General features: G+C 39.5%; 1 protein-coding gene across 3 annotated transcripts; it reads left to right on the forward strand.

Moving 5' to 3' along the window:
* The first annotated feature begins 3,099 nt into the window (after positions 1 to 3,099).
* trappc6bl (trafficking protein particle complex subunit 6B, like) lies at positions 3,100 to 7,487 on the forward strand. 3 transcript variants are annotated; one of them, XM_017491545.3, is made up of 7 exons: positions 3,100 to 3,197; positions 4,415 to 4,532; positions 5,122 to 5,189; positions 5,480 to 5,597; positions 5,703 to 5,786; positions 5,938 to 6,031; positions 6,297 to 7,487. In XM_017491545.3, exons 2-7 carry the CDS (start codon positions 4,443 to 4,445, stop codon positions 6,326 to 6,328), a joined length of 486 nt encoding a protein of 161 aa, XP_017347034.1. In that variant the 5' UTR covers positions 3,100 to 3,197; positions 4,415 to 4,442; the 3' UTR covers positions 6,329 to 7,487. The 3 variants fall into 3 exon arrangements, with proteins under 3 accessions (XP_017347034.1, XP_017347032.1, XP_017347033.1); XM_017491543.2 differs by having other exon boundaries at positions 3,152 to 3,299; XM_017491544.3 differs by having other exon boundaries at positions 3,171 to 3,292.
* The last annotated feature ends 6,756 nt before the right edge of the window (positions 7,488 to 14,243 follow it).

A 14,243-nucleotide genomic window follows, 5' to 3' on the forward strand; every position in this document is an offset into this window, starting at 1 on the left:
ACCTGATCGATTAAAACAGGACAAGGTAGGACTTAATAAAAAATAAACAAACAAATAAATAAATAAATCCCCTGAACCAGGAGACACAACCTAGCCCGAGACAATTCCCACCAAAACAAATACAACTATGGATAAAATCTTGCCTAATTCCCATCACCTATGCCTGAATCAGCATTAAAAGCTTAAACCAAGACAATATACATCATTACCCAACTATGTATAAAGTAACTACCAAATACCACCCACTAAAACCTAAGATCAGAGTCGCAACTTAGCCTCAAACAACTTTCACAGTCAGCAAGGTATTGCCCAAATTCCATCACCTAAGCATGACATGGGAGTAGTAACTCAACCCAAAACAATACCCAATGAAGGTTCAAATTATGATCAAATGCCATCAATATAATCTAAATCAATCAATCAATAAAAAACTCCTGACCCACCAACTGAAAAACCTAATCAAGTCAGACTATTAGATTTGTTAAATCAGCAGACGCCAAGCTGTTCCTAGCAAAGTGCCGGCCCATGCACTTTCCTGGTTCCTATTCAACCACGCAATGGATTATTGTGTGTGGGAACCAAAATCTAACCCTGACACTTTTTTTATATACATTTTGATATACTTTCTCATAGCTTGTATAATTACATACATAGAAATATATGCGAAATGAAGGACAAGGTCGAGATTTCACAGGACTCTTCAGTATGAATTATCTATATTTTATTCATTAGTTTATACACTTTAGATCTTATTTTATCACAAATTTCCTACATATTCCACCCTCTGTCACTTTAAAATCCCACTCTTTACCTAAACCTGCTTATCCTGAAGAACCATGCTGAGGAAACATGTACAAAAGGTGGCAAGGTGAGAATTTTTCCCTCATCAACTGGCAAAGAATGAGGGTTGTTTTTTTTTTCCCGCTCACCTCTCGACATGTCATTAATATCCGTCATCAATAACATGCTTGCTTGCTATTGACGGAAACGTTAAATAAGAGAAATCTTAAAACCTAAAGACAGCTGGTTTTTGACAGTACACAGTGTGGTGGTTGCGTAAGAGCACACCAGCACGAGAATCAGGAAGTTCAGACAGATGGACTGTTTAAGAGGCGCAGGTGAAAAGTTCACACACACACAAACACACACACACACACAGGAAATTTAGGTTATCATTTAAAAGAAAGATTACTCTTTGATTTTACAGAATAAAATTTCACAGTATGTGTATCAGGCGCATCATTATTATTATTATTATTATTATTATTATTATTATTATTATTATTATTGTTGTTGTTGTTGTTGTTGTTGTTGTTAGGCCATCTGGAGAAAAGTGGGAAAAGTGTGAGAGTGGGTTTGTGTGGATTATCAACTGTCTTGGAAGGTCCAGGGCTGATGTTTGACCATATGTCTAAGCACAAGTCTGACCCTACCAAAAGTTAGACAAGGAGCAAAGATAGAGGAGATGACCAACTAAAAACGAGTAACAACCGTACTGTTCCGATAAGCATTAGAATGTTCACTCATCCCTGACAAGAGAAAGGTCTGTTGCTCAATCGAGGTAGAAATCGCTCAAAAGTAGATAAGGAACTAACTGTTGAAAAGATAATAGACCCTACAGTATAACTGACAAAAATGATGATGGACTGAAGCAAGAGATAAAGGAAATTTACAACAGTACTTAACGAGTAAACCTAAGGTCTCTTGGAGATGATGGGAAATGATGTAATCAGGATACGATGTGATTGGATGTACTAGAAGGGGAACTCTATATGATTGGTTAATGTTAGATATAGTGCCATGCTTGAAGTGTATATAAAGAGACTGTGTGCCACTGAAACGTTGGTGCAAGTTACATCTTCATGTGACGTGGTGCCAGCTGAACCTTCTTCGTCTGAATCCAGTCTTCGTGAGTTCGGCTGTTTTATTTATCTGAAGTGTAAGATCGATCTTTTAATCAGTTTTACTGTTTTAATTTGTGAGCTAGCAGGGCCAATGTAGGTTGGAGAAGCAAAATATCCTACAAAACCCAACCTAGAGATGAGCTCACTGTCGCAGAAGAGTATAAAAGCCCATGAATTTAGACTTTCTGGAGACGGTCTCGCTTTGTTGTTTTAAATAAAGTCATTGCATTTCTTTTGACATCCATAACCCCTGTCTTGGGAAGCGTTTTTGACTTTGGTTGGAGGGATTTTTCAACAACAATAGATGCTGATAAACAAACATATTTAAGAGGAGTTTTTGATGTGTTATTGGTAACCAAACGGATTCTTTTTGTTTGTTTGTTTGGCCCTCTATTATAGATAATAAGACCACACAAAAAAAGCAACATATCCTGCTCCTAAGAACCAGAAATCATAAACAACTCTGTCTTTTTACAAAGCACTAAAACTGGAGACTCCTTCCATAAACATCACATAAACCTTTACTTACAAAAAGCTTCATGCTATCATTTTTAGTTAACAACTTTTTAATGATGTATATTATTAGCTACAGATTATGCAGATCATCTACCATATAAGTCCCTGTGATTGAATTGTTACTACAGAAGCGTTAGCATATTATTTGAGAATTCAACAATTACTATGTTTACATGCGATGTTTATATGCGTACAGGCATCGGAATATTTCTGTACACCTGGCTGCTCTAATTATGCCTGAATTTCCATTCCTAAATACTTAGCATACAGCTAAGCATCTGTTAGCACCCACAATTCCTTGCATACTGAGAATGCGCATATATCTCCTTTCAGTGGATTTTCTGATTAAGGTGTTAACATGCATACAATTTCAGAATAAAACCAGAATATTCCAGAGCTGGGAATCAGAATTTGGGGAATCAGAATATTGTCTTAATCTGAATCGGCCAATCGGATTGAATGACTCAATACTAATTAGCATATTGCCAAATTCTGATTAATATCAGAATATTTATTTGCACGTAAACGTAGACTAATTTGCGTGTTAATTGTTCATTGGCATCTCAAATTACCAACTAGGGTACATGAAGAAGGAAGACGTTCAAATGGAATATAATTTAATAATAGTGATCTACTAGTAAATATCTAGTGCTGTAGATTGTGAACCGAGCTGCTCCACGCTCCAGACCACCGGGGGGCGGTAATGCACAAAAAGCTGTTTGCCAACCGCCGGTAAAAACCAACGAAGATGAAGAATACAACGAAGACGAAGCGGAGGTAAAAATAGAATAGGAGGAGGCGGTTCCTCGCCGTGTTCTGGGGAGATACTGTTAAGCTGTTAAACTAGCATGTAGGCTAGTTAGTTACTACAGGTACAGTGTAAGTACAATAACAGCGCGTGCATTTTAAACTTGGTTGTATATCTTTATATGTAGCTCGAGGTTAGGTTAGTTATTATATTAGTAATATTTAGGGCTTTGAAATCTGTTTTTTAACTACAAGCAGTTGCGAGAAGGGTCAGCTTTATGTTCTCTCTCTCTCTCTCTCTCTCTCTCTCTCTCTCTCTCTCTCTCTCTCACTCTCTCACTCCCCCCCTTTGTCTCTCTCTCTCTCTCTCTCTCTCTCTCTCTCTCTCTCTCTCTCTCTCTCTCTCTCACTCTCTCACTCCCCCCCTTTGTCTCTCTCTCTCTCTCTCTCTCTCTCTCTCTCTCTCTCTCTCTCCCTCTCCCCCCCTTTGTCTTTCTTTCTTTCCGTCTGTCTGCCTCTCACTCTCTCTCCCCCTTTGTCTTTCTTTCTTTCCGTCTGTCTCTCTCTCACTCCCCCCTTGTCTGTCTGTCTGCCTCTCACTCTCTCTCCCCCCTTTGTCTTTCTTTCCGTCTGTCTCTCTCTCACTCCCCCCTTGTCTGTCTGTCTGTCTCTCACTCTCTCTCCCTCCTTTGTCTTTCTTTCTTTCTGTCTGTCTCTCTCTCACTCTCCCCCCCCCTTGTCTTTCTTTCTGTCTGTGTGTCTGTCTCTCACTCTCTCTCTCCCTCTGTCTTTCATTATTTCAGTCTGTCTGTCTCCCTCTCTCTCCCTCTCTCCCTCTCTCTCTCTCTCTCTCTCTCTCTCTCTCTCGGTGTAACCCCTGTTTTGCTCTGTATATGAGAGTGTTGTATATTTCTGCAGTGTAAAGTGTGAAGTTTACAGCGGCTGTAGCTGTCAGTACGATGGCCGATTTTAATCTTTCAGTATCTCACACTTTCTTGTGTGATTGTGATCTAATGATTGACCAAGTGTAGTTATTTTACTGTTTGTTTGTTTTTAAGAGAGAGAAAGTCACATGTATGCAGTACTTTGTTCTTGTGTTAGCAGTAGGACAAAGTGATTGAACTTATGGATAAAAACTGAATTTTACTATACTTTTGGTCCAGTAACTGTGATTGATCCAGTACTGGACTGGTTTTTGCAGGGATTAATCCACACTAATGCCTGTTTAATAAATCTCATTTGTGCAGACCGTGACGCGTTTAGTGAAGAGTAACGATGGCAGACGACATTCTGTTCGAGTTTCTTCACATGGAGATGGTGTCTCATATTTACACAGAGCACACGACTCGGGAAGATATAGAAAGGGTACAGTTTATTAGCTAAACTTACACATTAGAGAGAGAGAGAGAGAGAGAGAGAGACTGACTGAACACTTAAGGGACAAAAGTGTGTGTGTGTATCAAAGACCACTCAGTGAATCCTTATCCTATATTACTGTATTTAAGTTTTTATTTTAATTTTTATTATGTTTAATATAATTTTGAAATGAATCTAAAACTACTGATTTAAAAAGATGAGTGGGGGGAAAAGGAACATGTACATCTGTTTGTAAAGTTTCTCTATAAAAAGAAGGATTCAAAGGATTTCTTCAACAATTAAATATAATCTGCAACACAAAGCACAAGGTCTTTTGGCCTCTGGATCTGATTTTGAATACACTTGCGCACACACACACACACACACACTCACACACTCACACAGTCCTCACTCTGAACTGACATATTAGACATTTTGTGTTGCTTGTGGTAATGAAAGAAATGTTCATTTGTGAAACAATAAAACACAGCATGTATTTTTACCGTATTATACATACGATAGTTAAGTAATTAAGGTTTTATCTACTAAGGGTTACTGTTATTTCTATTGACTTATTATTTATTTATTTATTTGAAAGGAGAGAGTAACGTGTGTGTCTGTATTGGAGGGAATGGGCTTCAGAGTGGGACAAGGCTTAATCGAGAGGTAAAACACACTTGCATGCACATTTTCTCTTGACTTTTTATTTGTTTTTGTTTTTTGTAAAGTTAGCAAATGTACATTTTGTCCAGCAGGTGGCATCATGACATAAGAACGAGACTCCTGTTTTTCCAATAGATATGAAATCAGTTGTATTCGTATAATCCTGAGACTCTTTCCATGGTGCTATTTTCTGTCTCAGCCCAGTTTTGCATGTGTACTGTTTATACAGATGATGATGTATCAGGTGAAAAACATCTTTTAGTTTTTTCTTCTTTTGACTGTTTGTCGAAAAGGTTTACAAAAGATTGCCCCACCTTTAAAGATGACCTGGACATCATGAAGTTCCTGTGCAAAGACTTCTGGAACGGTATCTTCAGAAAGCAGATTGACAACCTGAGGACTAACCATCAGGTCTGATGTTTAACTTGATCAGGAACGAAACACATTGTGTGTGTGTGTTTGTGTGTGTCATTCTTTTAAGCATTTAGTCTAACTGTGACTTCTGTCCGTCTACAGGGAACGTATGTCCTCCAGGATAACAAGTTTGCACTGTTGACTCGAGTTTCCGGCAGAACGCAGCAGCTTGAGGAATCCTCTAAAGTAAGTCTCCAGGTGTAGAATATAGATTACTGCAAAATGGTGGAGTCATTAGTTGGAAAGAGGGAAAAATATCAACAACAAAAGTCTCTATATGTACTTTCTCTCTCTCTCTCTCTCTCTCTCTCTCCCTCCCTCTCTCTCCCTCTCTCAGTATTTGTCCTACACATGTGGTTTAATTCGAGGAGCGTTATCTAACCTGGGCGTGGAGACTGTAGTGACTGCTGAAGTTTCCTCAATGCCTTCATGTGAGTATCAACTTCTACTTCTAGTCTGTTCTTTGGCACTTTCTGACACTGGGGCTAATAAATACAAATAAAATCCTTCAAACGGAATACCAAAATATAATTTTGTACGTTTCAGTTCCTGTTTTCTCAGTCAAAATGATATCGTATTAGGTTTGTTCAATGTTGCTGCATACAATATGTACTATATTACTCCAGCTGTTCATGACATTTTGGTAGTTTGACTTGTATTTGAATTGTATTCATCACTTCTTATTTTTGTTTTCAGGCAAATTTCAAGTCGTGGTCCAGAAAAGTTAAAACGGTCCGAAACACCGACCCTGTCTGTCCGAATGCTACGAACGTAATAACGCGGATTCTTAACGTTTACAAAGAGCTGAGTGTTTACAGCACACATAACTACAGACAGAGCTACGGTCTGGTTTCCTACACGGACCGGTGCACTCGGGGCCGTGCAGGTGAAAGAGTAAAAGCTGGTACTCGAACGATTTGATGTAAGAAAAAAAGAACCTAACGAGTGAAAATGACATGTTCTGATCAGATCTAGAACTTTTGATTCAAAGCGACTGGCCATTCATGCTGCGTTTATATTCTCGACTCAGGAACCGCAGGAAACGGGAAACTACAGATGTAAGAGGTACGGTTCTATCGGTACTATTAAGTGCTCAGATGTTCTACCATGCACACCTCAGCCCCAGAGTCTTTCCTGAATTTGACTACTTAAAGCCAAGCACACGACGTCTCACTGTAACATTTCGAATGTAGTCTGATCTACCTCTTTTCCACAGAATTACCACAGACAAATTTGCTGCCGAATCGCAGCGGCGTTTACTAACGCTCAGAGTTCTCTATTGTTTAAATGAAACAAATGAATGCGATTATTTATTAAGCGAATAGAATCTCGTCTATAATTCTATAATTACACAAGTTCCGTGACTGAGTTCTCCTCTTTTTTGGAGCGACACACACACCGTGACGATTTCTTATACTTCAGCAAATACAGCGGAGCTACGTTAAAAATAAATAATAAACGATTATCGTTTTTTCAACCACAGGCTTAAATTATTCCTCTTACACTCATTTCTTTTACATTCTATCATCCATAGAAGAAACAAGAAGCAGTATTTTAAAAGTCTTGTACCCTGGAGCTCGTTGAACATGAACACACAGGCTCCGCCCTGTGACCAAGCCCTTTAATGAAGTTTTTTTTGTTTTGTTTTGTTGTTTTTTTTTGCTCGGCCACAGCTCCAGATGTCATCTTTTCACTGTTAATCATTTCAGCTTGTTAGATTTGTGTTAGATTCATTGTAAAGCGTGTGTCTGTTTGCAGCGTGTAAAAGTATGTCGGTTTTAGATATATTTTTCTTCTGGCTTATATCCGTCCCCTTTGGGTCTATGCAACTTCTATCAGTGAAAGTGTCTTTGTATTGTTCAAAGAATAAACAAGAGCAGTTTGGGATGATTTACTCGTTATTTAGACACACACGAATATCACAGATCTTATATTTTTCACTGGATATACCATTATATGAATATTTATTTATTTATTTATTTATTATCCATCGTGGCGAACAAGTAATACGAAGGGAGTGTTTTTGAGATCAAAATGTATATCGGATGTTCCGATGGAGAATATACTGGCAAATGGGAAGGCACGAGGTCAAGCTCTGTTCTGTCCTCTACATTCATGCTGTTGAATGATACTGAAGTGATAAAGCCTCCATTTTACCCATGACGTGTCTCAGCTGTCTGATACTCAAGACAGACACGAGCAGTTTGTCGAATGATAATGCCGGCTTGTTTGTGGTGAAGCCGCTGAACGTTTATCAGTAGTTCAACTCTGGACGATGTTAACTGTGTGGACGTCGTCCAAACCCTCAGTATAGAGCTGCTGGTTCTTAACCTATTTTTCAGTCGTGGACACCTAGCCTATTCGGACTGATCCTCACGGAACCCCCACATAACATGCTTGTCGTGTCGCAGATTCGGGCTGAGAATCATCCAGCCAAATTCATGTTTGTCCATCCATCCATCTTCTATACTGCTTAACCCCTTCTCAGGGTCACAGTGAACCTGGAGCCTATCCCAGGGAGCATCGGGCACAAGGCGGGGTACACCCTGGACAGGGTGCCAATCCATCACAGGGCACAATCACATACACACTCACACACACCCATTCATACACTACGGACACTTTAGACACGCCAATCAGCCTACCATGCATGTCTTTGGGCTGGGGGAGGAAACCGGAGTACCCGGTGGAAACCCCTGCAGCACGGGGAGAACATGCAAACTCCGCACACACAGGGCCAGGGTGGTTACTGTGAGATTGTGATTTCGTCAATTCAAGTCGTTTTTCACAAAAAAGTCCAAGTTACTTAACAGATTTTGTACAAAGCCGCAGCAAAATCGAGCCTTTTTGACCACAACAATCCTAAAAAAAACTGAGATCCTGTACGGACTGATAATCATGACGTTCTGTATACGTATAACGTATAATAATATAGTATATAAAGTAGTCTACACTACGTATTCATAAACGAGCCAGTATCAAATTTGATATAACACCTGCGATTCACATTGTTTTAACATTAACCTTTACAATTCATGTTACACATCGACGTACACGTTTCATTTCAGCCGTTGATCTTGAAACCGAAGTCTTTGCAGCTGTGGGCGAAGAGTAAAATGTTCACACGCGTTTTTATTGCAAACATTCCACTTTATTTGATGTCCGCTGTATTATCATTTGTTTATTTAACCCATCAGTGACTGCGTTTACATGGACAGCAGTAATCTAATTATTGACAATATTGTGATTAAGGCGTTTACATGAGTCGCTTTTAGAATATTCCTTTCATGTTCCTGTTTTACGTGTTATAGAACATAGAGCGATTAACAGCACACGTCATTCGTTATGGTACCGTATACAGTTCTGGGTGTTTTTATTAAAAATTTTACGAAAGCTTCAAGTGCGGTTAATTATTTGTCATGCTGTACGTGTTAATAGACGACTGCTTGAAGCCGTGGGCTGCGTCCCAAACCGCGTACTTACCTACTCTATAGCAGCTAAGATACATGTATTTCACCTACTATATAGCAGGTAAGTACGTGGTTGGGACGCAGTCGTGCTCTCTTGTTTGAAGCCGCCAAACGGTCGAGCGCTGCCGTGTGTGTACGTGTCCTGTCGCAAAATGCGGTGAAAACTCCCACATGACGTTAATAGTGTGATTAAGGTGTGTACGTGTCTGTAATACACGTCAATAATGCGACTAAAACTGGAACACTCCACACGTCTTAATTCCATTTGTGTTTACTTCGAGGATGACTTTAATCAGATTAAGGTCATCAATAATCGCTGTTTACGTGCTAGTTTCTTAATCAGAGTATCGTCTTAATCGGGTTCATATCGGATTACTGTTGTCCATGTAAACGTACTGACTGTTGGACACAATGCAAACATGCACTAATAACGATACGGTGAACGTAGCTCGAAGGCACTCCAGAACGAGCATGCTAAGCTACTTTAGTGAGAGATCTGTGAATGCACATAACTATCCATATAGGTTCATTTAAAAATAAATAAATAATCATAATAAACAGTAAGTCTGCAGCTTTAATGGGCCTAAAAATGTATTTAAAGACTAGGCACAAAGGGGCCACCAACCCCTGTTTCCAAAGAAATGAATAACAAAGTCCTCTTAAATAAGACTTCATTAACGGAAATCTACCCCACTTTTAAGGAATGAAACTGAAACTTTGGTTGGGTTGTCAAGACAAAGTGCAGAGCTCCGTCGTCTCTCTGTCTCTCTCTCTCCGTCTTCCCCCCTCTCTCTCCCTCCTGTAGTGTCAGAGCAGGATTAAGGAAAGTATGGGAACTTGAGGCACAGACGAGCTGCAGCTGGTCCATCAATGCAGTCAACACCCAATCCCTTCCATTACAATCCACCAGCCTAAGTGCTGTAGTTTTACTGTGCTACCTTCACAAACGTTCTCATTCTCATTCATTCAGCATTCCTAAGTGCCCTGGAGTCAGGACTAATCTCAGCCATTTGGGGAGTTCCCATAAACTCTGGGAGTTTTTCATCTTATATGTTAGCAAACAAATTTTAAGTGCAATTAATCTCAGACTTTCAATAAGCTTGGATCTACTTATCTTACATACTATGAAATGATTCACATATTTCAATTACAAGACAAAGTCTGTAGATTTTATATAAACACTGCACACACAGCGCATGCTTTTGTTGTTCTTTAAAACTGAGAAGGTGTCGGTGCCACATCGGCGTCATATTCACGAGATCTTGTATGTACAGTACTATGTAAACATGTAAGAAACCTATTTTATAAATATACAGGGATTTTTTTTTTTAATGCTGTTAATGAAAGAAAGTAGTTTTTCTCTTAGAGACTGAGATCTGGACAGAAGCAAGTGAGACCAAAGCTTTGATTTATTTATTTATTTATTTATTTATTTATTTTTCATAAAAATGCAGTGATGTGAAACTATGCCAAGTGGTACAGTTTTAAAGACAAATGGTTGTCGCACCAAATCAAGCCCCTCAGTCATCAGTCCTTTAGTAAAGACGTGTGCGAATATTTTAATAGGTCAAGCCGAAATAAAACCAGACGTATAAACGTTTCTTTAATGCTGATTTTCTTTGTAGACTTTCAATATATCCATTAAACGTGGGCCGCCTCTAGATTTCCAAGCATATTCATAGCGCAAGTGATTTACATTTAGTTAGCAAACAAAACTATAAAAGGCAAATCTCACACTTGAAATGAAAGTGATAACTAAAGAGCGAAAGAAAGAGCACCTCCTGAACGCAGCATGTGCTGGATTTTCCAGTAGCGCAGCTCAGCCACTGCATCACTTCAGACATGCATTAACTCTTGCTTATTTTGTACTTAATTTTTTTCCTAATTGAAATGGCTAGTCTTGGCTTACGTTATGGATTTGTTTTGGATTCATTTATTTCAGGTAATTAATAAGTTGAGTGCCGCTGAAATAAATAAGTGATTTAAACACAACGGCTTAAAAATATATTTTTTCAAATAAAAAGATCATTTAATGTGAATGCATGGATTCACATACGTGCATTAAATGTATAAAAACTCTAGTACACGAACATTTTTTTTCCAAACGAACTGAATTTTCTAAATACCACTTCACTTGTGTAAATGCTCCATTATTCACACACACACACACATATATATATATATAGTATATGATTGTCATAAATTTGTTTATATCCAGCTCTATAAATGAGGCCAATCGATTTGATTCAGATTTTTATTTGATATGCAGTTTAATGCAAATACTTGTAAAATATTTGCTTAACTCGACTATCTGACACGTTGTTTTCGACATGTTTTTCCAGGGTAAGAGTGGAAGTGTGGCGAATTTCCTCCCATTGTTTCCACCATGAATTTTCAGATGTTTAAACAGAAAAGACTGAGACTAGGAACCTGTGTGGAGGGGTGGGCAGGTAACGTTGCATTTCAAAGTGGGGAAACAATAACTTCTGATTTGCCACTCTTATTTCAAAAGGGCCAGTCTCTTTGTTAGAGAGCAAGAGTGCACGGCATTAGCAGGATGTCTGTGGACTTTTGTGCAGTCAGTGAAAGGATTAAGAATTTGAAAAGGAGTTGGGGAAATACCAAAGACTTGTAGCTAATCACTTCCCCTGTTGATGCCCGCTCTTGATTAAAAGAGACCGTAGGGGGATATCGAAAGGATTTGAGAGTTAGATTCTGTTAGGAATAGACTATGCGAGAGCTAGGTCTAGAAATACTCGGTCTCCTGAGTGGTCAGTTCTGCAGTATTGAGTCATGGCTTTCAGCGTAATAACACTAAATACTCTGTATATTAAAAGAAAAAATAAGTTTTCCAAAGTTTCCCAAAAGACCATGTGTACACAAGTAAAAAGTCAGATGTTCTCCAGGGAAGCCCCAGTTCTCAAAATATACATGACCTCAGCAGGAAAGGACCTCATTAGTTACTCTTGCCATATCCATGCCTGTTTACCTAATGAAATGCTGCGTCAGTACTAATCCCCACATCGGCAGTCACTCAAGCTCTCAGAGTCCTTCACAGCTGATTCACATTATGTCACTGCCATTGCAGGCCAATGGGACTTCTTTGGGGTGGTGGAGGTTTCTTTGTTCACCTCCTTAGTCACTGCGGAAACCCCCTCCCTCCTTCCTTCCCTCCCTCGTTCTCCCTCCTCCTTTTTTCTCCCCCTTTTCCCCTCTTGTCCCATTTGGCATCTCCATGGCAATAGGACATCTGTGTAGTGATGGACAGTGTGATGCCCCCCCCCCCCCCTTTGCCTCATCTTCACTCTCTCCTGCTCGACCCAGCCTGGAGATCAGGACCCTTTTGTGTGTCATTCCCCAATTCTGAATGAATCAACAGGCTTGCTGTTAGCGAGAGCGTAACATCGGCAGGGTCTGGTAGAGGGCAGGGGGAGGGGAAGTAGTGACCTATGACCCCGGTGTGTTACCTGCTGGGTATGACCCATGTGTGTCCAGCCCTCGGAGGAGCTTGTCTGAATCAGAAGTTGTGTTTTTAATGGATCCCAGCTGGATCTAAGGGGGAGAAGCTGATCTATCTGTGAACCGATTACAACTCTGCGAACACGGAGACTTTGTTCTACCAGCCATGCAGAAAGTGGAAAGATCAAGACGTAAAGGCAATAAAATGTTATTTACTTATACTTATTTCGAGGAGTTTATAAAACATCTTAAATATTTTCTCACTCCTGGTCCTCAAGGATGCATAATGTGCATTTTTTAAATTCCATTCACAGTAAACCTAGCCCCTAGCCCCCCCCCCCCCGCCTTTAATGCATCATAAGCAGTGTGCTAGAATGGGATAAGATGGATTTAGATTCACAGCATCTTATTAAGAGCGATAGAAGGAGTCAACAGCATTGAAGTCTTATGTAAATAAATAAAAAATAAAATGCCCTGACACTAGTACAAATAGGATCTGGTCTAAGAATAAATCCCTGTTGTATAGGAGTTAGTGTGAGAGTTAGGTTTATGTATATATGGTAGTAAGGTATTTGGTAATATGTGCAGTGAAGGTTGCTCCTTTGATGTGATCTAAATATATAAGGATTAAAATATTTCAGGATGTGCTGTTAAAGCAAAATAAGTCTTTCCAATAGCAGCGTATCCCGAAGCTTATAGGAAATTCCGCAAGACAAGTTAGTGCAATAAACATAGTTCCTTCACCAGCTTCTCTTTGGAACATCATAAGACAAAACGCGTAGCTTGTCGTGTTTCATGAAACCTGAAAGCACAAAGTTCTCTGTCCTGAAGACTCTCCGGGGGTGGAAAACATACCGATTGTTATAAAAAGCACTGACACTGGAGACTCCTTCCATCAACAGGAAGCTTCACCATATCAGTGATGTATACGGTATGTTTATCTTTGTTAAATACTGTTTTAATCCATTTATTATGAGCCTTAGATTATGTACATTACTCTCCATACAAGTCCTTGTTACTATAGAAAATCATAACCTATTAGAATGATCCCTTTAATATAAACCTATCGTTTGAATCCACACCTTCTGACCAATCAGATTTGAGAATTGTGCAGTGCTGTTGTATTTTCTACAACTGTTATCTAAAAGTGTATAGTAGGTGCAGTATTACTTATACGTGTATGACATTGAAGTGTTTATATCAGCAATTACAGCTGATTTTCCGCTTCTGCTGTTTCAGAAGCTTCACAAATCCGACTGCGGGCAGCATGATGCTTAACCTCTGTGTAGACCAGTAACCATACACCTGCTCGACATGTTTTCAGGAATGCAGTCTTGCTTTATGAGGGGAAAAAAATAAATCATAATGAGAAAGAAAAACAGCTCCTGGGGAAATAGATATTACTGCAGATGGGAAGCGGTGTAGAGAACCGGAGAGCGACGTACGTAAGCTGTAGCACCTAAGCGTCTCCATATGTTTCAAGCCGTAGCTCATATGCCTCCACTCTATCCGAGGAGCAACTGGAGGTTTCGGATGAAGTGCTGGCCTTCATGTCCACCCAACCCCCACGTGATTCTTTTACCTCGGGAGTCACAAATCAGAGCAGTACCTGTCAAGCCTTCTTAAGGAGGAATAAACACCGTGATGATAAGCCTGCGTAACCTGGTCCTGGTCTGGATTCAGAAGTCATCTGCAGGCCAGGTTTAAATGAAGT

Source organism: Ictalurus punctatus, chromosome 17, assembly GCF_001660625.3.
Source record: "Ictalurus punctatus breed USDA103 chromosome 17, Coco_2.0, whole genome shotgun sequence".
In the NCBI taxonomy this organism is placed as follows: domain Eukaryota; kingdom Metazoa; phylum Chordata; class Actinopteri; order Siluriformes; family Ictaluridae; genus Ictalurus; species Ictalurus punctatus.

What these genes read in the sequence shown, in the direction of transcription:
- trappc6bl (XM_017491545.3), top strand. Translation starts at nt 4,443, where the DNA reads ATGGCAGACGACATTCTGTTCGAGTTTCTTCACATGGAGATGGTGTCT. An exon ending in GGACAAGGCTTAATCGAGAG is followed by an intron (nt 5,190 to 5,479) that starts GTAAAACACACT and finishes TTTGTCGAAAAG; the next exon opens with GTTTACAAAAGATTGCCCCA. An exon ending in AGCTTGAGGAATCCTCTAAA is followed by an intron (nt 5,787 to 5,937) that starts GTAAGTCTCCAG and finishes TCCCTCTCTCAG; the next exon opens with TATTTGTCCTACACATGTGG.